This window comes from Falco naumanni, chromosome 4, assembly GCF_017639655.2.
Source record: "Falco naumanni isolate bFalNau1 chromosome 4, bFalNau1.pat, whole genome shotgun sequence".
Taxonomy (NCBI): Eukaryota; Metazoa; Chordata; class Aves; order Falconiformes; family Falconidae; genus Falco; species Falco naumanni.
In genome coordinates, this window is record NC_054057.1 from 84099898 (window position 1) to 84122891 (window position 22994).

The following is a 22994-nucleotide window of genomic DNA, read 5'->3' on the forward strand; positions in this document are numbered from 1 at the left end:
CTTTCCTCTCGATTGTCTGAAATATCCTTGTGTTCCATAGAAGGCAGTGGGTTTTAAGTGCTTTCTATTTAACATTAGCATAAAATCTCTCTCGCGCGCTCTCTCTCTCGCTCTTTAAAATATGCTCACACAATTTGCTTCTAGAAGTACAGTACACTTTGAGCGTGGGGGGTGTGCCTGTTCCCAGATCATTTACAATCACAATCCAACAGGAAATAAAAAATAATATTCTAAACGTCAGACTGTGTTCATTTCTGTTGTTGTTTTTTTCCTTTTTTTTTATAATTTCATAATTTTTTTCACAGTTTTAAAAAGTTTATATTTATATATATATATTTATATTTATATTTATAATTAAAAAGTTGAATCCATTTAAAGACTTATAATACAGGAGGGCTAAAGAGTCTTTTGGTACATTAAAACTGTACAGGCTAGAACCGTCACTATCCGCTGTGCCGGGGCGCCGGTGGTGCGGGGTGGAGATGGTACGAGCTCAGCACCATGTGGTTCATTTAAAGGACGAGGGGTAACTTTGCAGGGGTGTCCCTCTCCCCTGAGCCCTGGCCTCCAGTCTCTGGTACGCAGCCGGTACCAGGGCGGATAGTTTCCAATCTGTCCTTGTCGTAAGCATCTCCCCACCAGAGCCTGGGCCATCGCTCCCGGCCCAGCCAGGCGCCGCTCCATGTCCTAGCAATCTGTAGTGCGAGTCGGTAGTTGCAAAGATCAGTGCGTCTCTTGGAGTTTTGTTTTGTTTTAAGTGCAAGGATGTTGCATCGTTGCATGGTTCTCCTCTGGTGGCCCCTTGGGCCAGGTACAACGGCGGTGCGGCAGCGGTGATGCTCCAGGTGCCAGCGTGTGCCCAGTGGGAGTGAGACAGCGGGTCAGCTCCACAGAGGGAAGGAGGGGGCGGTGGTGGCGGCTCGCTGGGAGCCATGGGGAGGTTGGCCAGCTGGATGGAGCGAGCTGAACGGTCCCCTCCCCGAGCCCAAGGTGGCAGTGGGGCTCTGGCTGTGGAAACATCACAGATGGGCACGAGCGGGCTTCACACTCTACCCCTGCTCCGTTCAAATGATGGGTGAGGGCTTCCCAGCAGCTCCACGCCTGCTCGGGCAAGGCATGGGGGATACAGCTGGGCGAGGAATGCCAAGTATCAGTAGCCTGTGGGCTCCTCTGCTCCGAGCACCGAGCAGCAGCTTTTCCCAGCCACTTCCTGCCCCACTTCACTGCGCACTCCGAGACGAGTTCTTTGTTCTCCAAATGTCACCCCCTCGCCACGCGCTTGCTCCCTCCAACACCTTTCCAGGGCAGGAGGGACACAGAGTGACAGGCAAAGTGGGTTCAGACTGTTTGTTCGAGGCAGTGGGAAGGCAGCATCCCAGACTGGATGTTGGCTTGTCTTCCACCTGGCTCCTTCCAGCCCGTCGGACCTCTTCCGCCATCTCTGTGCTGGGGCCAGCTCTGCCCCTTCGTGCTCCACGCTGCCGGCTGGGGTCCTCCAGGGAAAGGGAACCGCAAAAAGGCGCTGAGAGGATCGAGACGAGGCGCTGAGAGAGACTCATCTCCTTTCTCTTTCACCCTGTCCTTCCTAAAGGGTCATGCGGAACTAAGCAGGAAAGGGAATATAAGGACGGAGAGGAGTGTACACGGAAGGCTAGCGGGTGTCCTTCCATGTACAGGCGGCTTCCGAGTTACTGATGGGGGCAAATGACACAAAAGGGATCCCTCCTGCCGGGGGGGCCCGCTGGTGAAATGATCACAAGACCCATGTGCTTTCCTGGACCAAAAGGAGGAAGGGAGAAGTTGGTCAAGTGTCACCTTACTTAAAGCCACTTCCAGAAGAGCCTTGGGGTTCAAGCACCACCCCTACCCCTCCAATGGCATCTTCCTCAAGTCCTGTAACTGCTTCCCCAATCCCTTTCTTCAGCCCTCTCCTTCCTCCTCGTGTCTCTCGCGCTATCCTGTCTGTAGTGTGACACAGAAGTCATGAGCATTGAAAGAAACAATCATGTCGTCTGAACAGGCACGTCCTCAGGTTTGTCCCGTCCCTTCCCAGGGGGTGGCACATGTCCCCTGGGCAGTCAGCAGATGACAGGGACCCCATCAGTGTTGAAGATCATGCCCGTAGTGGGCTCGTAGGTCCCTGCAAGGTAGTAGAGGTCCTCACTGTCTTGGTATTTCTTTGTCTTTAGCATCTGCTCATACTGATCCAGACCAACAACAAGACACTTGTGTGAGATGGTCTGGACATCGTTTTCATCCACGTGAGAGGACTGGTAGAGGGCTCGCTGCATTACAGGAGTGGAGGGAGATGGAAAGGAGCCATTAGATCTCACAGCATTTAAAGCATCATCTTCAATATGCAGGAAAAATGTCCATCACAACTGGCCAGGGCTTGTGCTCACAGACAAGCAGAACTCCCCATGCATCCCCACTGCCAGCCCAGGGGAGGGACACTGGGAATCCGCAGGGGCAGCACGGACACGATCCGCCCAGCACACTAAACCTGAGCCCTCGCTCTCAGCTCCCACCGATGGGAATGCCACAGCCACCAAGTGCGTGGGCAGGGGAATACAGAGGCCAGGAGTTTGTCATCCTCACTTCAAGGATGCAAATGCAAAGATGGGTGCCGGACAGGTGCTCCCAACACCCAGCACCTGTAGCTACTCCCACCGTCCCAGAAACACCCACCCAAAGTCCTGGGCACTGCCGACTCAACACCTGAGGAAAAACGCAAGAGCCAGAGAAGCTCGGGGGGCATTTCCCCAGCAGCATTTGTTATGGAGCCCCCAACATCCCCTGCCAGCCCTTCCCAACCTCACCAACCTCCATAAAGTCCTTCCTCTGGTTGGATGCCTGCAAAGCTGTGGACAGACTCCTGCCTGATTTCTGATCCCAGCGCTGTGCCCAAGAGGAAGAGAAAAGAGAAAACAGAAATTAGAAGCAGGTGAATTAGTTGGTTTTCCACGCTGTCACCTCCTGCCCACCGCATATGCTTTTACAACCTCAACCCCTGCCCACAGGTACTGGTAACAAACACCAAGAGCCTACTGTAAACCACAGTGCACACGTGTGCAAAACGCAGTGCTTCTGAGCGCCAGGGCCGGCGTTCTTACACTGCAAAAGGCTTGATCCGGCTCTTGAGACTCTTTTCGGACCGACACAGAAGTCTCCACTTCCTAGTACAATCCAACACACCCTTCCCCTGCTCAAGGGGCAAACACCAGGCTTGTCCACGCCACAGGCATTCCCCACAACATGAAACAAAGGGGCCACCCCCACTACAGTACCAGTAACAAACTGGGCCACGAGTGCTTTCCTCATCCTTGGAAACACAAGGGAACAAGCAGCTTTGCAGCCCTCTCAGCAAAGGGGACCAGCTTACCTTGCCTTCGTTGAGTTTCTTCCCAGGGTTGGTTTCTTCTGGGTGATAAAACCATTTGACTCGGACGACCATGTTGTTCCCCCACGACTCCCACATGCTCTGGATCCGGCCAATGTAGGGCAGGTTGGGGCGGCCGGCTGAGAGGAAGACCGCACAGTCTCCAATGCGGATTATCTCCTTGCCCCGGACGATGGCCTTGTAGAAGAGCTTCCTGGCCTTCCCTTTCATTCCCCGTCTCTGCCAAGAGAGGATCGCACAGGTGAGCAACCAGGGATCACCCAGGTTTTCCCTGCCTACCACTTCCTGCATCCCACCCTTTGCTGTCCGCAGAGCCACAGCATCCACAGGCATTCATTCCCGCAGGAAACCGGGCAGAGGGACACACCACACAGGATGGCTCCCCCAGACACAGCAAAGGGCAACCCCAGTCTCCTTGCAAACTGGAGACCTTGCCAGCAGAGCTTCACCACCTCAGGAGAAGGGAAAGGCGTCAGTAGGAGGCACCACAAGGCAAACACCAGTGCCAAGCACTACGGAGCAGTGGGAGAGGCTCTGTTTACCTGTGTGGGTTTCCCAAACCACTTCCACAGCTGCCGTGCTGGGAGGAAAGCAGCGATCTTGGGCCTGTTCTCCACCGATGGCAGCCGCTGGCGCTTGGCCAGCTCCTTGGTGGTGGGCAGGTGGATACCCTCGCGCTTTTTGGGCCTGCTCTTGTTGCCGCTCTGCTGTGGTGCCGGCTGTTGCGCCGGCTGCTGCGCCGGCTGTTTCTGGTTCTGGGGGTGGGAGGACGCGCGGGATTTCCCTGCCTGCTTGGTTTGCTTGGGTGGGAGGGTTTGCTGCACTGAGGAACTTGGCTGGGCCTCAGCTACTTCGTCATCGGAGCTGCAGGAGGAGTCTTCATCTGTAGTGGAGGACGAAGAAGAGCTGGAGCTTGACGAAGAAGAGGTTGATGAGGCTGAGGACGAGGACGAAGAGGAGGAGGAAGAGGAGCTGCTGCTGGAAGAGGAAGAGGAGGATGAGTTGGAGGACGAGAGAGGGGTGGATGCTCGTGAACTGGCTGAGCTGCTGTCCTGGGCTTCCCCTCGGTTCTTTTCAGCCTCCTCTTCTCCATCTGACTCTGAGCTACTGTCACTGCTGTTGCTCTCCGACTCCTCCATGGCTGCTGGAGCTGCTGCCTTTTCCTCCTGGTCCTTCGAAGCAGTGAGGCTCTCTGCTGAGCCATCAAACTTTCCTCCGAAGCTGGCAGGGGAAGGGTCTCCCTCAGCTGCTTTGGCTCGGGAAGATTTCTGCTTGCCCTCCACACCCACTGCAGGGGAATAGCCCAGCCCCAAGAGACTTTTGCCATCTCTACGACTGGCCAGGTTTGAGTCCTCCAGCATCCTCATCGCCTCCTTCATCTTCTTTGTCTTTGGAGACATCACACCCTCATGGTCCAGTTTGATGAGGATTTCATTGTCATGCTTCCTCTGAGCCTTGACCATGCTGCCAAATTCCTGTGTCTCTTCTGTCGGCCGCCCTTTCTTGGCCTTGGCTTTCGACACCGAAGCATCGCTGGAGCTGAAGGCCGCCAGTGTCCCTGGCAGGTCACTGTAGGGTTCCGTGCCAAGGATGCTGCCGAACACAGCAGGCTGGTAAGTGGGTTGCGGGGGGCTGTGCAGCTTAGTGGAGATCTTCATTTTGCTGGCCTTTGACCGCTTTTCCTCTGTGGGGGCAGGAGAGCCTCCAGTCGGCAGCAGTTGTGATTTTCGCGACCCCTTCATGCTTGGCTTGCCCAAGCAGGCTGGCTTCTCTGGGACTGAAGAGGTGACAGGTGAAGACTCAACCTGATCCTTCTCTTCTGGCAAGGCAGCCTCTTCTGCAGAGGAAGGGAAACACAAGGCATGATGATAGCCCTCAAGATGGGCTTTATTAGCTCATATGCAACCAAACACCGACACCGACCAGTCCCTGGCCAACGGTGGCTCGTTCCTGAATGCTTAGGTATCCCCAAAGAGACACAGGTCCTCACCGCTCACTGAACAGCCTTACTAAACAGCCTGGCCTGATGGCAGCACCTGTGAGCAGCTGATGGGCAGTGCCCAACAACGCTGCTCCAACTGCAGGGGAACCAAACTGCAGATCTCCTGCATCTTTGGCCCTCCTGATGGCCGCTGAGATGCTCAGCTGAAAAAGAGACCCTGCTCCGCAGCCCTGACTGACAGAAGGAGGCTCTTGCAGCACAGGCCAGCTTCCAAGCCAGCCTCCTGCAAACCGCAGCCACAGCAGAGCAAGCTGATGCATGAATGTTCTGCACTCAAAACAGTGCATCCGTTCACCTCCAAATCTTGCCCCAAACAACAGCACTAACTTGGGAAGAGTGGTGGGGAACTGTGCAAGGACTCTCTCAACTCCAGGTCCAGCAGTGGCAACAACCTACCAGCTTTCGCTTTGACGTTTGGCTTTCTCCCTCGTCCTTTGCCCTTTGACACAGGCTCCTCTGACCCCAGTGTAGCTCCCTCTTTTCCTTCTCCAGTGTCTTTGCTGGATTTACGGCTACGGCGCTTGGTGCTGGGCACCAAAAGGGCTGGGGAAGGCTCGGCACCTGGAACAGGTCAAAGAGATGGACAAATACAGTCAAATAACATACGAACCAGAGATGGGACACAGCAAATGTATCGCTATCAATTCTGCAATATGGACTGGGCCTTTTTCCCTATGGGTTATATCCCACCCCCCCATGTCCATAATTGATGGTGCAATCTTTGTGACTGGAAGCCTGTGAACTCATCTCAAAAAATCTCAGAGGCAGGTGGCCTGAAACTCCCTGCATTTCATAGTGGGAAGTGTCATCCAAAAAACCGAGTAGCAAGACTCACACTGGATCTTGTAGTCAGGTGGGAGAAGCCGAATGTGAGACAGCGGGATACGTCCCGTGTCGCCGTCATCAAACTCTACTGTGATGAGGTCACCATCTTCCTCCAGGTCCAGGGCTCCTGTGGGTTGGGGGAGCAGAAGATGGGATCAGGAACAGACATCAAGGTACAAACCCCTTGTCAGGGAACTGGGGACGTGGGGAAAGACAGGGATCCTGCACCAGCTCCAAAGCATCCCAGCCCCACCTTTCCTAGGCTGTGCAGGGAGAGCACAGAAGGCTTGCTCTGCAATGGAAAGTCCCTGATAATACTAAACCAGCCCACCCAGTGTCAAATTTCCCAGTCAGCAGCACTGCTCCAGAATATAACAACGATTCCAGTTTGACTTCCTACCTCTTCCCCCTATTTTCCTCTATTCTTACAGAAATTCATTTCTCTATTTTCACTGCAGTATTTTTTTTCTTTTCTTTTTTTTTTTTTTACCTGCATTTTGTAACTGCTTTCAGCAATCACAAGCTGCTTTTCACCTTCTCTCCAAGGAAAATAACCTGTGTTCCCACCCTCTCTGGCATCAGCATCACCGGTCTACAACAAGTAATTCTTCCCTCATACACACACAGTGTGAACAAGAGCCCAAAAGCAAGACCAGCCATGGTAGAGCTGTCCAGGGCTCTTCACTGGCTTTTTAATGGGACCAGATGGTGGAGCTGATGTGTCAGAGGTAAAGCTACACTACAAAGTGTGTAGCTCATTTAGAAACCTCCACAACCTCAGAAATCTTTGGTGCCTGGAGTTAATTCTGACTCTCAAGTGTGTTGAATTCCCCTCCTATTTTAAGCTTCTAATTGCTCAGACCTCTTCCTGTAAGAGTGCATCTCCTGGACCGACATGATGTTAGTAAACCAGCATCCAACTGAGCTGGGCATGATCTGGAGGAGAGGAACGGGCCAGGTTCTGACTCCGGGACACTCACAGCAGATCTCACAGCTTTCCCAGACATCCCTCAGGACACGCAGGACTGAGACATCCCTGGTTCACAGCACAGAGCAGCCAGGGTGGCCTTACCTCGAACAACTGTCCCTGGGTAGAGGCAGCGGTACTGCTGGCTCCAGTAGGCTGCAATCCTTGTGCCCTCGGGCAGGAATCGCACTGAAGGTGGTTTCACATCGATGATCTGCTCAGGGAGAGAGGAAAGCAATTACTGATGTTCTTGGCACCAGCACAGACCACCCCACCACATGTGGCATGTAGCAAAGCAGCTCTGGAGAAGGCAAGGGGCAGTTTCCCTGCTGGGGAATGGCTTCCTGCCTGCTCACAGGGTAGCGTGAAGGACTACCCCTGCTGGCACACAGGCCCAGTGCCCACTGCCAGTGGGGAGCTCAGCCACAGGGCAGTGACCCACACCACAGGGAGCTCTGCCCAGACTGACCATGGCGGCAGGACCAGGGCATCCCTGCAGCCCCAGCTCGGGGAAGAGGAGGCTTCCAGCTAGCCTCCTCCACTCCAAAACAGGGCTCAGGCACCAAGCACAGGCACCCGCTGGCCTCACGTACCGCTTCCTGCAAGAGCTGCTCCAGGCAGTAAATGTGGGGACGGTTTCCCCTCTCACCTTCCACCACCACACGGTATCTGAAACACAAAGGCCCAGTCATACAGGGCACAGGGAAGACATCAGCCCGGATCAGCTAACATCTCCCTCTGACTCCTACCACCAGTTTATTTGAGAGTGTTTAATGAGAGGTAACTGGATTTTCCTCAGCACTGATAAACCAGAGTGAACTCTCCTTCCCTCCCTGTCAGGCTCCATCAGTCTCTCTCCAGCCAGTTCTACACTACCCCCGGATCAATCCCTGCATCCCCATTCACTGGCAGAGCCCAGGTGGATACAGGAGCCCCTCAACTCACATGTCTGGTGAATGCACTGTCTTGACATGCCCGGCATAGAGCAGCTTATCATCCATGGGGATGAGGACACGCAGACCATCTTTCAGCTCATCCTTGTCAATTATGCAGGAGCGGGGAGCTGTGAGGTGTTGGAGCAAGGTGAGGATTAGGGAGCACCATACAGGAAAAAGCAACAGCAAGGGGAGAAGGAAACCTCACACTTCCAGCATCACCCTCCCCTAGGAAAAGGCCAGTAAGCCCTTTCCAGAAAGGGCTCCCTCCCTCTGGCTGGCTCCTGGCAGAAGACAATTTTGGCCTCTTGGTAATAATAAAAAGTTCCCCCTCTTGTTAGTAATAATAATATACCAGTATATGAAAACAGGGCAGCTCAGAGACTGGGCTTCATCTAGATGTCACAGTGGGCCACTCTGATAAGGCTTGGTTTTGGCAAGCCAAATTGACTGGGGAAGTGGTATCTCCACCCCAAGAACTCACAGCTTTGCATGAGGAACATGTGAAAGCAGCACAATCCTCCTTTGAGCAGCCCTGGGAAACTTGCCCAGTCCCTCTACCTGTACAGTTAGCCCCCTGGCCTCTCCTGCCCAGTCCCTCTACCTGTACAGTTAGCCCCCCGGCCTCTCCTGCCCAGTCCCTCTACCTGTACAGTTAGCCCCCCCGGCCTCTCCTGCCCAGTCCCTCTACCTGTACAGTTAGCCCCCCCGGCCTCTCCTGCCCAGTCCCTCTACCTGTACAGTTAGCCCCCCCGGCCTCTCCTGCCCTCACCTGGTGTGGGCGGTCGCTCAACCAGCATGCTCAGTGGGATGTTCTCATCCTCTGAGAAGCTGCTGTCTTGGTTGGGTTCAAAATCCTCCTCTGCTGCCATGCTCTCCATGAGCTTGCTGACAGCTCCTCCTTTCCCTCGGTTCTGCAGGAGAGCAAGCAGCACATCAGCTGGGTGACAACAGGCAACTGTCTGATCCCATCTCACCTTCCTCCAGCAACAAATAACCTGAGGATATTGGGACAAACTTGTCTCCATCCTCAGCCAAGTTAATCACACAGAGGTAAGCAGATGTACCCAAACTTGTTTTTTGGTCATTGTTCAACCTTTGTTATTCTGGGTTTACCCCCAAGCATCACCTACAGCTGACCAAAAGCTGTTTCACACATCCTAGCCACAAGTCACTCCAGGATGAGCAGACAGCTGTAGCTTTGCTCTGCATCCACCATCTCTCTGCACAGAACACCTGAGACTGTCTTCAATAAACAGGCAGCAGACACTCTTCCTATTTCTTTTCAAAAGCCCTGTGATCTGTTTCGTGCTGCTACACAGAAACCATAAGCATTACACTCAGAAATCATGTGAGAAAATGCAGTAATGTGTGTTATGAGAGAAGACAAGCAATGGAGCAGAAACCAGTTGTGACCTGGCTCATCCAGTGCTGAGTAAGGCAAATCCACTACCATCTCCTTGGTCCTTGCTATCCATGAAGGCTGTCCCTTCACCCCGTGGTGGGCCTTAGAGAAAATCCTGCCTGCTCATTCATTTGGAGGATGAAGGCAAACAAATGCCAGATGGTAGCAGCAGGTATTACCTGGTAAGCCTTCCTTGGATTTGTAGGCTTCTCAAACCAGCGTTTTGCCTGTAACACACCCAGCAAAACCTGCATGTCTGTTTTTCCTCCCTTACACTGCAACAGTCCAGGAAAAGAGCCAGCCACCCTCCAGTTCACCCAGACCACAACAAGCCCCTCACCTCTTTTTTCACCTCCTTGGCTTTCACCTTGGCTTTACTCTTCTTGGTGGAGCTCAGGGCATTTGCCAGGCTCACACGAACATCAGATGGGGAGCTAGGAATGCCAGGAGGAGACATGGACGAGGAGGAGGAGCAGCAGGGTGTTTCTTTACCCTTCTTCCGCTGCTAAAAATAAAAAGAAAACACTCCCATTGGTAAAGAGGGGATTGGTAAAGACCCAGGGAGAGGGAAAAGGTGGAGCAAAGCAGGCTGCGCACAGGTAGGATGACATTCAGCCAGCAGTTAGCTCGCTGACCACACCACGTCCTGTAACTCCCTGCTCTCCTTTCAGGCTTCACCCATTTGGGGAAGAGCTTTTCATTACCAGGGAGAGCAACTCCTGCCTATCAAACCTTCCCCCTGAAAGCGCCAAGAAGATCACAGCTGGCCTCATGTCAAAACTACGTTGTCTAACTCTCCCCACAATCAGTGCTCCTCCATAACACGACCATGAACTGAGCCGGAGGAAGCTGAGCTTTCAGCCAGGATGAAGAGCCAGCAACCCAGAGATCAATGCCACCACCAGCCAGGGGCAGCCCTCAGGCACCCCACCATAAAAAAGGGGAACAGCCTTAAAGGCCAGCGTGGAGGCCACAGCTCCGCAAGCAGACAAGGTCGTACAGACAGCGGGAGAGAGATTTCATAGACATTTTAATGCAGGATCATCCACTCTGGTCAATCCAAGCAGGATGGATTTGGGACACTGAGGATGACACGAAGTAACCTGCCCTGTCCAAACACAGGTTTTTACTCCTTATGAGTCAGATCCAAGGCCGACAGCTCCTCTGGGAGTACGTGGGGCTGGTAGGGGTGACAAGGGGCAGCCAAACAACACTGGGGCAACTGCTGAGACAGGACTCAACTCTCCTTTGCTCTAGTGGAGTTAATCACCCTCCCCTCACACTGAGGTCCCAAGGGTTCCACACCAATTCTGCCAGTGCATTTCCTCACCTTGCTTAGCTCCTTCCTGTCCTTCCCCTTGCTGCCCTCCTTTTTGGGGCTCATGGGTGCCCCCTTGCCACAGCGTCCAGGCTTGGATACAGGTGTGGAGCTGGCAGGTGCTGCAGGGGTCAGCATGGCCGAGGACGTGGTGGCGTCGTGGAGGAAGATCCGTTCACTCCGGCGCCGGTTCCACAGGTCATCATCGCTGGCCTCCAGCCCGAACTCAAAGCTCAAGTCCTTGGGGGACTTGAATTTCTTCAGCTTGCGGCCTTTCTCAGACACAAGCTTGGCCTTGTCAGCGCTCCCAGATCCAGAGTCGAGGCTGCTGGGGGTCTGGCTTGGTGGGATGCTGGTGGCCTCCAGTGGCCCCTTCTTTCCCCGCAGCAGCCCTGAAGGTGACTTCTTCCTGATCTTTATCTCACTCTCCGAGTCGGTATACTCAAACTCTGTCCCTAGGTGGAAAGGATTTAGCCATCAGTCAAAGCCCTAGCTAAGACAAGAGGGACCACATCCAACTGAAAGCTTTTGGGCTCCATGGCAGATGTCATATCTGTTCCAACAGAGCCCTTGCTTGTTCCCCTTTCCAATCCCCATATCCCTCAGATCTGTATTTCTGCCCCATAAAACACTGATTTCCCTGGAAATAAGTCTCCCCTGCCCCAAGCCAGATCCTACTCATTCAGGCAGTGTGGTTCTGCATGTTCCCTGCCTTCATTTTCTCCCTTCTCCCATAACCAAAACCCTGCAGCGAAGCTCTTAAGAGAAAAAATACTCTAATATTTGCCCCTCCACAAGAAGGAGGGGCTTGGCTCAGCTGAAGCCAAGCATGAACCCCACAGGCTGAGGCTTCCTCCCCTCCTGGTGGGAATCCTCTCCAGTCTCACCTTCGTTTCAGGAGAACAACCTCTTTAACAAATTGAATAAACTCATATTTCAAGCCTTTTTTTTCCCCATTGGCCAACAGATACCACAGATCTTTTTACTGGCTCAGGTAATTGCATTAAAGTCAAGAGAGGTAAATGATCTTTTGTCTGTGGCAAATGGAAATCCCCTCACATTTACCTCTGCTCAGCATCACAGGCACACCAGTACCCAGAGGTCTGAAATACTGTAGTAATGCCAAGACGTTCACCAAGTTCAGTGTGTTCCCCAGAACCCGATAAAGGAGAGTAAGATCATGTGTTTCCAGGAGCAAAAGGGAAACTGAGGCAGCACCTACCCACCCAGCAACATGGGCAGGAGGTAGGCAAAGCACTGTGTCTGCACAGGCACTGTGCCACTGGGAGGTTACAAACAGCCAGGAAGAAACTTGCCCAAGGTCATGCAGTAAGTCTATGTGGGAACAAGAGACAGCCCAGATTTTCTAAATCCATTTATTTCCCAGGGCACTGGATCTCATGGGGTGGCGCAGCACCTCTGAAGATGTGTGCAAACATCAGCAGAACCTGGTTCTCCCTCTCCAAAAGAGAGCACCAGCCAAAGGTCTCTCTTGTATCCTCCTCCAGCCTGCTGTGGAATGTTCCTCTCTGCACACAATCTGCATGACTCTGCCTTCAGACCAGCAAGGTCTGAAATCGGGCCTTGCTTCACGCCAGGGAGGTTGGCAGAAACTCTTAAGTCCAACAGTGAACTCTTCTCAACCTCTGCTGTGATAACCAGTGTGTGCAGGAGACCCTTGAGGAAGGACACAAGGGACTGAACAGCATTCACATGGGAACATGAAAACAGACCAAGCGAAAGCATGGAGAGCATCTTCTGTCAGTCTTTCTCTCTGAAATACGCTCACTTGCCTGGGTAAATTCAATCTGTAGGAACCTGCCCCCCAAACCTCTTCCCCTGAGACTGCCCCAGTAAGAACAGGGAAAGAGCAAGGCTGTCAAAATCAACGCTGGCAAGGCTCAAAATGAAAAACCCATCGGAAATTACAACACTCTTTCTCCTCTCTCACTATTGCATGAGGCAATTTCTAGATGCTTCCAGTTTCAAGGAGGACAGGTTACAAGATGATAAATTCTTAACAGAGGCTGTTGGAACAAGTTGGCAAAATCCAAATATAGCATGGAAACAGTGCTAAAACAAGCCAGGTTCCCAAGGAAGACATCATTTTCCATTCTGAAGCATGCTATAAATTCCATTACCACTTAATAAATATTAATGGAGAATTTATAAATGGAGCTGATATAGATCTGTCTGACCGGGAAAGATATCACCAATGGGCACCTGCGCAGCAGGGCATGGGGAGGAGAAGAAATGAAACTCCCAATTATGTGCAACACACTGAAATGGAGACAGAGACGAGGACAGAAACACAGGCTCTGGCACTGCAAACACATGAGCAGAGGAAGGAATGCTTGTTTCAAATCTTGCTGGCCCATTTCTATGAGGAAGCTGATGGGACAGGCTGACTGAAGGGGGTTTTCTTCTGCTTGGCATCTATCAGCTGCATTTAGCACATACTTCCTTCCCTAAAACGTAACAGCACACCACTGCCTACAGCACCCTGTCCAAGGGGACACAGCACCCCATCACTTGCTGTTGCAGCATGGCTGTTAAGGATTTGCCAGGTAGGTAGGAAGTGAGGAAAATTTGACAAAGCCACAGGCAACTGCCCCTAGGGAAGCCACGGATGCAGCTGCTAAACCTGCCATACCCGAGACTGGTTCTTGTTTTCTTGCCAGAGATTCCCCCCACCTTCAGCATCAGGGCCTAACAGCCAAAAGCAAAGAAAGAGCAAGACAGTGCCTGGGTAACAATCTGCTCTCTCGCAGCACAGCCTGGACCTCCTGAACCTTTCATCCAGTCCTAACCATGCCACTCACCCATCAGGCTCTGCCGCTCCTCCTTCTTCTTTGCCTTCTGCTTGGCTTCCAGTTGGATGATGGAAAGTGGAGGGGGAACGATGGGGCTGGGCATTGCACTGGCGGCAAACCTTGCTAGAAGGCCCAGGCCACTCTCGTCAAGAGCAGGTGATGAAAGCCTGTCAGTGCCATCTGTCCCATAGTCCTCTGCTTCGTCCTCTTCCTCTTCATCCTCCTCTTCCTCCTCCTCTGAGCTAGAATCTAGCACGCAGAAAAGAGGGAGCCCATTACAAATCTCATGGAGTTGTGCATCGGCCACATTTCCACCCCAAACCGATAACTCTCCTGCTGCTCTGTGCTCACCTAAGTAGCACTGAGCTGCCCATGAGCACAGCCAGAAGATGTTGGCCATGGACACACACGTGTCTCTGAAGCCATACAGCCGCCATCACCCTGCCTACCACCACCCTTGAAGGACACAGCAATACAGGGTACAGCAAAGAGGACCCATTCAAGGCAAAGGAGGGAAGAGCAGGGTGTTGGCAGAGATTTGAAAAGGATGCCATGCACCCCTTCCCTGCAGCTTTCAGGAGGAATAAAAAGCTTAATTCCTTTGAAAATCCCAACCTCAGAGCTGTGGGATTCCCCTCCCGCCCACCACCTCTTCCTCCATAACAAAATCCATTAGTGTAATGAGAATTAGAGATCAGCATGGAAGGGGAATACCAGAGACCAGCCTGCGCCACTGCAGGAGGCGAGGAGGACACAGAGAGAAGAAGGGGCAGGAGGCAAAAATGCAAAGGAGGGGAGGGAAATAATCATTTGAAAGCAATGGATTTGGAATGCATAAGGGGAGAAAGTGTAGGTAGTGTTGGAGACAAGGAGGTGTGTTTAAACACTCTGCCTCAAAACTCTCCGTGCCTTTCATTTTCCTCTCTACAGCTCAGGCTAGGGAAGCCCAGCTCAGCACAGGCAGGAAGAGCTGCCCACAGCCAAAATTTAATTCTGGCAAAGAAATGAGCCTTGCCGCCTGCCTCGGCTGTCACCTGCAGAGAGCAGTGGGCTGGGGTTTTCCTTCACAGTGTATATACAGCAGGTATTTTGGGGGTAGATGCTCTGAGAGTGGCACCTCTCCCTTCCTACAGCACTTCCCAGGAGTGTCATAAGCTCAAAGGCAATTAATTTTAATAGCATCTCATCCAGTTAGTGCTGGTGAGCAAGTCACTACACAAATGCACATATACCACACACATACATATACACACACATATATGAGCACATATACTTTTTTATATATCTATATATATTTAACTGCAGAAAGCGGGTCTGGAAAAGATATTTAATTTCTCTTGAAATTGAGGGCTTAAGTAGGATCGTCAAGGTCGCTGGAAAATTTCCACTGCTAGCAGAAGCCCTGCTCTCCCCGCCTGAGCCCACTCGCCAGCTCCCCGCCAGCCACTATCCCTGCGTCTGAAAGCCAGCCAAATGAGAAACCAGATCCCTTCAAAATGAGCTGGAATGAACATGAAAATCCTTTTCTTTTCACATATGCCCTCTGGGATAGATAAAAACGTCCTCAACACTTGGTTGTTAAAAAAAAAAAACAAACCAAACCACAATAATACAAGTGTTATTTTTCCACTTTGGATTATTGTTCCATGACATTAGAAATAACAGGAATATCAGAAAACAGTGTTCTCATCCTTGCATTTTATCAACTTAAGTAATGGCCAGCTTTTTTTATTTTTTAATTGTTTTTTTTTTTTAAAACAAGGAGAGCTTATCTCCACAGCACGTATCAGATAGTCACAGAATACTAATTTTTAACTGCATAAAAATCCCTTCCTCATTTCAGTTGCTCAGGCTAGCTCCTTGTGATATAAAAATGTTATTAACCTATAGTCCTGCAGTAAATACCAAGAAATCCACAGCCCTGCTCACGCCTTGCATAAAAACCACATGCAAAAAAAAAACATCCATAGAAAATTAGGATCAGATTCCTTCCCCTACCAGAAAAGGGCACAACTGCTGTTTTTCTACCACATTTTGCCAAAAAGAAAACAAATCCAGATGAACTCTGCTATTCTGAGACGTGGAAACCACCTGCTTGAAAAGCAGCAAAACCATGCCCAAGTTCAATGACACACCATGGGCTACTGAGACCCCTTCCACATATCCCATTTGGCTCCAGAAATTCAGCAATTCTCAGGAAAATCAGGAAAAAATTGAAAAAAATCAACCTGTACAGCCCCCCATGCCAGAGCTAAAGACCTGGCTGAGCTGAGAGTGGCTCATCAAGCAGCTGTGGAGGAAAACAGGCAAAAATGGTGAAAGTTTGCAGGAAAATCCCTCTATGACCTGTACTGCGTAATCCCCCCGCAGCACCCTTGGCTCAGCCCCACCAACTGCCTGGGGGCTGCGTGGAGCGCGGGCAGCATCGCTCCTTCATCGCTCCTTCGGCACTTAGACTCTGCATGTGCAAGGGCACAAGGGTGCCCAGCAGCTACAGTATTTCAAATGCACCAAGGTAAAACAGATTTAAAAGCCAGGATGAAAGCACCCATTACTCACCCTACAGAAAACTTATGATATAATAAATGCACCTGGCAGTTATTCTAACCTCTTTGAAATACACGGTGTCACACTATGGAAAGACAACTGAAAATAGTCTCTTGTCAGCATTTTTACCAAAACACTTGTACTTTTATCTGCACGAGATACAATTTTCAGCCTGAAAATAAACACATTTTAACACGTTCACAGCACAGATCTATCCTCCTCCACCTCTCATGGCAAGGGCAGATCTTGCTAACTCCACTCTACATGAAGTACATAATCCCCGTTCCTCTTCCTCCTGATTTTCCAAGGGACAAAACCTAACAAATTAAACAAAAAGAACACATTTGGGGCTCTGCTCCAAACCCACACGCTTCTAAGCTAGCTCCCCAAATTTATGGCCATGGTGGCAATTAAGCTGCTGGTGCTCTATGGCCATCTGCACAGCTTCTTGGAGAGACTCATGATGTCTGTATTTAATGTGAAGCAGTTTTACTCCTACTGTACCCAAACTATGTGTGGGCTTAAAATGAAGTATGCACAGATGCCTTTACACAATTGAAGTGTCAATTTTTTTTCTCCTGAAAAGGCAATTTTTAGTTAACAATGGGGAAAAAGACATTTTAAAAAGTATTTTTTTCCTTCAATGGTAATTCTTCTAACACTGAGCAAGGGTAAGGGAAAAAATATTCAAAGCTAAAAATATCTTTTTTAATTGACATTTTTAAGAGCATGTATATGTGTGTATATACCCACACACGCAACCACACGTGTACATACAACTCTACAGCCAAAACAAACAATAAATTCACATTTAAATGCTACTGATGCCAGATAAACTGGAGCCAAAGAAGATACTTTTTTTTTCTAAAATGTCTACCTGCATTAAATTAAAAACCAAACCCAATTAAAAACACTAAATTTTCTCATTGCTTTTAACAGCTAAGCTGCCATGGTATTTTACTGTAGGAGAGCAGTAAATGAAGATTTGTTAATGATGAACAGAAATTGATTAAGCAATTTGGTTTTTAAAGACTGATGTTACAAGACAGATTGAGGGGGGTTGTGGAGAGGAAAGGCTTGGGAAGGGGGAAGTAAAAACATACACTTAAAAAGAGTCATTTCACATTGTAAAAAAAATAGCATGATTTTCTCGTAACACCAAGCAGGCCTACAGCATACAAAGCAGGCTAAGTACAGGCAGACTTTAGACAGCTACTGGGTCATTGACATCTGATTTGTGTGATCTGTCCAAATACTGGAGGTTACTCATTTTTGAATGTCCAATTTAAGATTGTACCTTTTTTTTTTTTTTTTTTCCTTCAAACAAGCCAATTCTCATTACTGGAAGATTTTCTTTTTTCCCCCCATATGTGCTGTGCTGCTGACTCCAGAAGTACTTATAAAAAATTAAAAATATTACAACTACCACGTGGGAATGACTGTGTGGGGAACTGGTTATCCCTCGCTGTTTGTTTTTTTTTTCACTGGGATAAAATCATCCTCCAAGTCAGAGAAAGGAGAGCAGGGAAGAAGGTATTAATTTCTTAAGGAAAACGGAGTATGGAAGAGAAGGATGTATGGGTCTTCAGTCTCACAAAGCTCAAGGTATTACTTATCCTGATGGGTTTCAAAGTCCTGTGTGGCTTTAGCCCACATTAGCAGTTTCCTCTCCAAGGTCACTGGATGAAAGACCACAAGCTTTGCCTCTCATCAGAATGGTAACATGGTGTTCGGTTTGTAAGACAGCAGTGCATCCCCACCCCTTCTATCTCAAACCAGATGAAAACAGGTCTTCCTGCAGCTACTCCTACCTCTGACACAGATATCGGCAGGGCCATGGCCAGGCAATTACCCTGATACTAGGGACAGCCTGCATCATGCCCCAGAAACCTTTTAACGACAGCAGCAGAGCCTTTGTAGGCAGCGCTGTGGCTTCTCATCTCGGACCCATCTGCAAAGCCTTCCCTTTGCTACGTTCTCCAAAAGGAAGCTTGCAAACAGTAAAGCATTTCTGGAGTCCTCAAACACATACACACAAGCAAATCTTCCATGCAAGACTCTTCATGGACAGAGGAAAGTCAAAAGTGGACAGCAATCATCTTCAAAATTAAAATAACCAAGAGAATGCAAAGAGCTACGTGTCATTATTCACGGAGGTAACATCGAAACATCTGAGGCTGACAGATGACATAAAGAAAAGTTATTTTGCCTACCTACATAACAATGGTCAAGGTTCGGGTTCATGGCTAGTGACCCTCGCTGAGAAGTGTCTGCCCTACAACCAGCCAACCACTTTGCTTCTTTAGTGCAGCGTGAGAGCAAATGCAAGAGACCGACACAGACATTCAAAGCATCATGGATAGGGGCAGGGGTGAAAGGGTTGGTCAAGCAGCTGCAAGGAGAAAGCGAGCACTTCTAGAAAAGCTGAGGTTATTAATCGGTTTAGTATCAGGGAAAGCCATTAGAAACCCTATTACCCAAATATCCCTTCAAGTAATGCTTCTGAGAAAGAACAAAAAAAAAAAATCATTTGCAGAAAAAAAATAAAACTGTAACCAATAATCCCACCACCACCACCTCCCCCTCCATGCCCACCTCCCACCCCAGGAGGTTTTGCATCTTTGGTTTCCCCACCATTAAATGACACCCCAGAGGGATTTACAATGCATTTCCCCATTTGTTCCAAATTCCCCAACCTCCTCCCATATCCCCTCCCCTCCCCAGACTTTATCCCATAAAACTGGGATTTTTACTTTTCTTAAGCAGACAGGTTACTTGAAAAATAGACAAAGCCAATTAGAGACAAGTTACCTATCTGCTCACCTGGAGCAAAACCAAAAAGCAAATCCAAAAAACCCTCAAGAACTTGGCACCTAGAAGGGATCGATATCCTCAAAATTTCCAACAGCAGCAAAATAAACAAAGAAAAGATGCAGGAAGGAACAGGGAGGGGAAGAATGGAAGTTAACGCAGACTCTTCATGGAAATGTGGCAATCTCACCCTTACATAAAATCCACTATCCCCAGAACTTTTTGGGTTCTCTTAAGAAATTCTTTTTTTTTTTTGGAAACATACGTTTCTCTCTTTTGGGTTTTCTTTGAAATGCATTGGTGGGTCCAGCCCAGAGCCACATCAAACCAAATCAGCATTCTGTATCTTTCTGCTGTGTTTGATTTTAATTTCTTTTAGCATAGATTATCTTTCTCTGGAGGTTGGGTTTGGAGGGAAGAAAAGCCAAACAGGTGCATGGAGAAAATTAACATCAAAAAAGTAAGGAAAAACAAAACAAAAGCAAAACTATCCAGCCCCATTTTCAATTAACAGTCGTCTGAGCAGTGTGAAATACTAAAAAGCTTTTGCTGTGCTATATCCAGATTTGCCGTGTAACTTAGATGATAACAACTGGGGATGCTCTTGCTTAGCATTCAGCCCAGACAAGCTACTTTCTTTTGGGAGCCGAGGGCTCATTAAAATGACCTTTCCCCATGATTATTATTTAACGAGTGCGCTTTAAAACAGAAACCCCTTGTGTCTCTGGAGGAAAAGCCTCAAGTAATCTCTTTTCCCACTGAAGTACTAATGACAGGCTGACAAAAAAAAGCTGCAAGAAAAAAATTGGGGTGAGGGTGAGGGAGGGAAACTGCAGAGTCAAATTTAATGCAGTAATTGCCACATCCTTGAACACTGTGGGTTACGTCTGGGCATCTGAAAATAATTGCCTCCCAAAAAGAGACAAAAAAATTTGACGTATACATTTTGAAAAGTGAAAAAGAAAAAATTCTGGCTGTTAAATAACGGGTATGTTACACCCAGCACCCTCCTGCAGCAGCAACGAGGACCAAGTGCCTCCACGCTCCATCTGCCTGCCTTGAGAAAGTCTATCAACAGAGGAAACAAACGGAAAAAGAAAAATAATAAAACTGGGTGAACAAAATAAAAACTAAATTAAAGGGGTCGAGGTGGGGAGGGGGGAAGGCCTAGGCTTTATCTGGACAAACACAGCAGGGATATTTGAATAATAGAGAGTACCCCAGACTAGGTTAATTCCAGTTCTACTCATGGGGAGTGGGAGCAGGAGGGGGATGCAGAGCAGGATGAAGTGAAGCGGCAACCTAATCGCCTGATAAGAGACACAGCAAGAGAGACAAGGTACACAGGTTTAGTTAAAAATGAACTCGATATGTTTAATAAAGCTTGGTATACCAAATCGCAGTACAAACATCAAGTCACACGGCCACACAACAGTATCCCGGTATTTAAAAAAAAAAAAAAAAAGGAAAAAGAAAAAAAGAAAAGGAAAAAAACTTGAAAAGGATAAAAAAAGAGAAAGTAATTTAAAAAAAGCTCCTTCCAAACCTCTACAAGGCTCATGCCAAAATAAAATAAAATGAAATAATAATAATAGTAATAATAATAATAATATAATGGTGGTGGTGGTGGCAGCAAGGAAGAAAGTGAGGGAAAAACTGAAGGGAGGAAGGGAACAGGAAAGCAGGGAGAGGTGGACACTAAAACCCAGTTGATATAAAAGCTCCAAAAGAGCCAGCCAGTAATATCACAATGATACAGGTACAAAAAGGATAAAAAATGAACGTCAGGCTGATAAAGCAGGCTACGCTGCCAAGAACAAAGATGGCCGCCCTGGCTCCGACCATCAAAATGGCTGACCCCAGCCCGCCAGGCCCCTCGCTCGTCCTCGCCCCCTCCCCGCCCACCCGCTCCCAAACGGGCATGGCAGAGGGGTGCATTGGGGGTTGCGTTTGCTATAAGCTAGTAACCTTGATCAAACGAGTCCTCCGAGGAGTCGCTGAAGGAAGATCCCGCCTCGGCCTCCCGCAGCAGCAGGCAGAAGGGCTGCTTGCGGCCCGCCGCCGCCTTCGGCTTCAGCGGCCGCCCGGCCACCGCGCTGCGGGGGGCTGCCTTGGGGCCACCGGCCACCCGGCCGCCCTTCCTGGCCGCTGTACTGTACAGACCGGGCGGCCGTGGCTTGGGGGCCGACGGCGGCTGCGCTGGCCACTCATCCCTCAGGGATCCCTCCTCCTCCTCCTCCGAGTCCGTATCTGTGGTCAAAGCAGGTGGGAAGAATGTTACATCAGAGAATGGAGGTTTGGGGAGGCTGCGGGGGGGGTGTGCTTTGGTGCATTTCTTTGTTGAAGAGGCTGTAAACCAGGAGGGGAACGTGGCTGCAGGAGGGGCCACGTGCCGCCGTTTTCCACCTCCTTCCATCACAAGCCTCGGACTCAGCGAGTGGGAGCTGAATAAACACAGAAACACGCATTTCCTTCTTTAGGTCAGAAACAGACACTCTCCACCTAGGCCAAACACCCCCTGTCCTCCCTTCAGACAAGATCCAAGGAGTGTTTTTAGCTCAGGAGCAGAAAATTTGAGGTAGACATTTCCACTATGAAGACGTCCACCAAAAGTGCATCAACGCCACCAACCGAGCCATCAACCTGAATTAGCCTCAGCCATGGTTACGTTCAACACTCTGACCTGAATCTCCTTTTCTGCATGAACCAACTCTCCCAGAGGGTTTTCAACACGGGCAGCCGGAGCCCAGCTGCCAAGCAGGCAACACGACTAACTCCAAACGTCTAACTCCAAACACGCCACCCCAGACACTCTGCAGTGGCCAATATGAAGTACACCGAAACGGAGCAGGGACCAAGCCGCCCCTCAGACTGCGAGCTGTGGCTTTACAAAGCTGCCAAGCCCTGCGGGCAGTGAGAAGTTATCCATCAGTCCCCCCTCACACCTGATGAACCGAACAAAAAGCATGCTGTAGCCCTGGACGCAATAAAAGCAGGTATGAATTGTCATTTCCCTGCTTGGGAACGCACCACCAGCTCCACAACGTTACGGACGTTGTGGTGGGGACCATCCCAGCCTGTGGGCAGCAGCAGATGCTCTCCAGCATCAGCCCAGGTCAAGCATTGCTCCCCACCTCCACTGCATCGATTGTGGAGAGGTAATGGACAGCAAGTTTAGGAGGCCCAAAACCCAAATAAGCAAATGGTTTTGGGCATCTGACTTCTGTTAAAATCTGTGGGAACAGGATGCTCAGCTTGCCCTTTGGATCTACGCCGAAGGTTTTCAGGACTCCAGCTAGAAAATCATGAGGTTAGGAGGCAGAAGGACTTGGCACCAGTCCCGCTTCTCCTCCTCCACAAGAGCGGCCCACCAGTCATGGGAGGTGCTGCCATATGCTCGACCTGCCTCCCCAAATCCATCACGCTTGAGTGACCAAGTAACAAGCTAAAGCTCTTTCCTTAAACCTGCACACAGCTGAAAAACCACGCACTAAAGCTGAGCCACTTCAGAGTCCGTTCCTCAGTGACAACAACCCTCCTGAGCTGAGATTTGTGGGGCAAAGGGGCACATTCCTGCATCAGGAGACTTGCTGGAGAAAAGAGCGGTTCAGATAGAAGCTCCCTTAGGTCTGGGAGGGAGTTTCTGTTCATGAAACCACAGTCCCAAGTGCAAGGGCACTGCAAAAGCTCCCTCTGGCAGAAGCCAAGGCTTTTAGCTCGAGCAACAGCCTATGCCTCCTCTCCCCATTAGCTCCAGAGCTCCGAGTTTAGGAGCCATGTGTCTGCCCTTGGGAGAAAGCACATTCAAGAACAGGACTGTTGGGTGATGTGTACAGCAAGATCAGCCAAAGGCTGTGTTCAAGTCCAGTGGACACAATGGCTTCTATTTTGCCATGTAAATGGCTAATTTCATGCCAAACATTTGTTCCATTGGAGAATCACTAGCTCATCATCTTCCCCATTAGCGAAAT

At 49.8% G+C, this 22994-nt stretch overlaps 1 protein-coding gene across 3 annotated transcripts in view; it reads right to left on the minus strand.

The window, feature by feature from the left end:
* Positions 1-8: 8 nt before the first annotated feature.
* The window catches only part of TNRC18 (trinucleotide repeat containing 18), a 57355-nt gene continuing 34369 nt past the window's right edge, over positions 9-22994 (minus strand). For all 3 annotated transcript variants that reach the window (XM_040590256.1, XM_040590257.1, XM_040590254.1), the window contains 14 exons: positions 20992-21273; positions 13675-13914; positions 10865-11307; positions 9875-10039; positions 8902-9043; positions 8140-8257; positions 7788-7863; positions 7300-7408; positions 6238-6354; positions 5799-5963; positions 3943-5237; positions 3383-3619; positions 2824-2898; positions 9-2285 (listed from right to left, as the gene is read on the minus strand). In XM_040590256.1, coding sequence (XP_040446190.1) covers positions 2079-2285; positions 2824-2898; positions 3383-3619; positions 3943-5237; positions 5799-5963; positions 6238-6354; positions 7300-7408; positions 7788-7863; positions 8140-8257; positions 8902-9043; positions 9875-10039; positions 10865-11307; positions 13675-13914; positions 20992-21273 — 3671 coding nt within the window. In that variant the 3' untranslated portion in view covers positions 9-2078. The remainder of the gene's footprint in view (positions 2286-2823; positions 2899-3382; positions 3620-3942; positions 5238-5798; positions 5964-6237; positions 6355-7299; positions 7409-7787; positions 7864-8139; positions 8258-8901; positions 9044-9874; positions 10040-10864; positions 11308-13674; positions 13915-20991; positions 21274-22994) is intronic.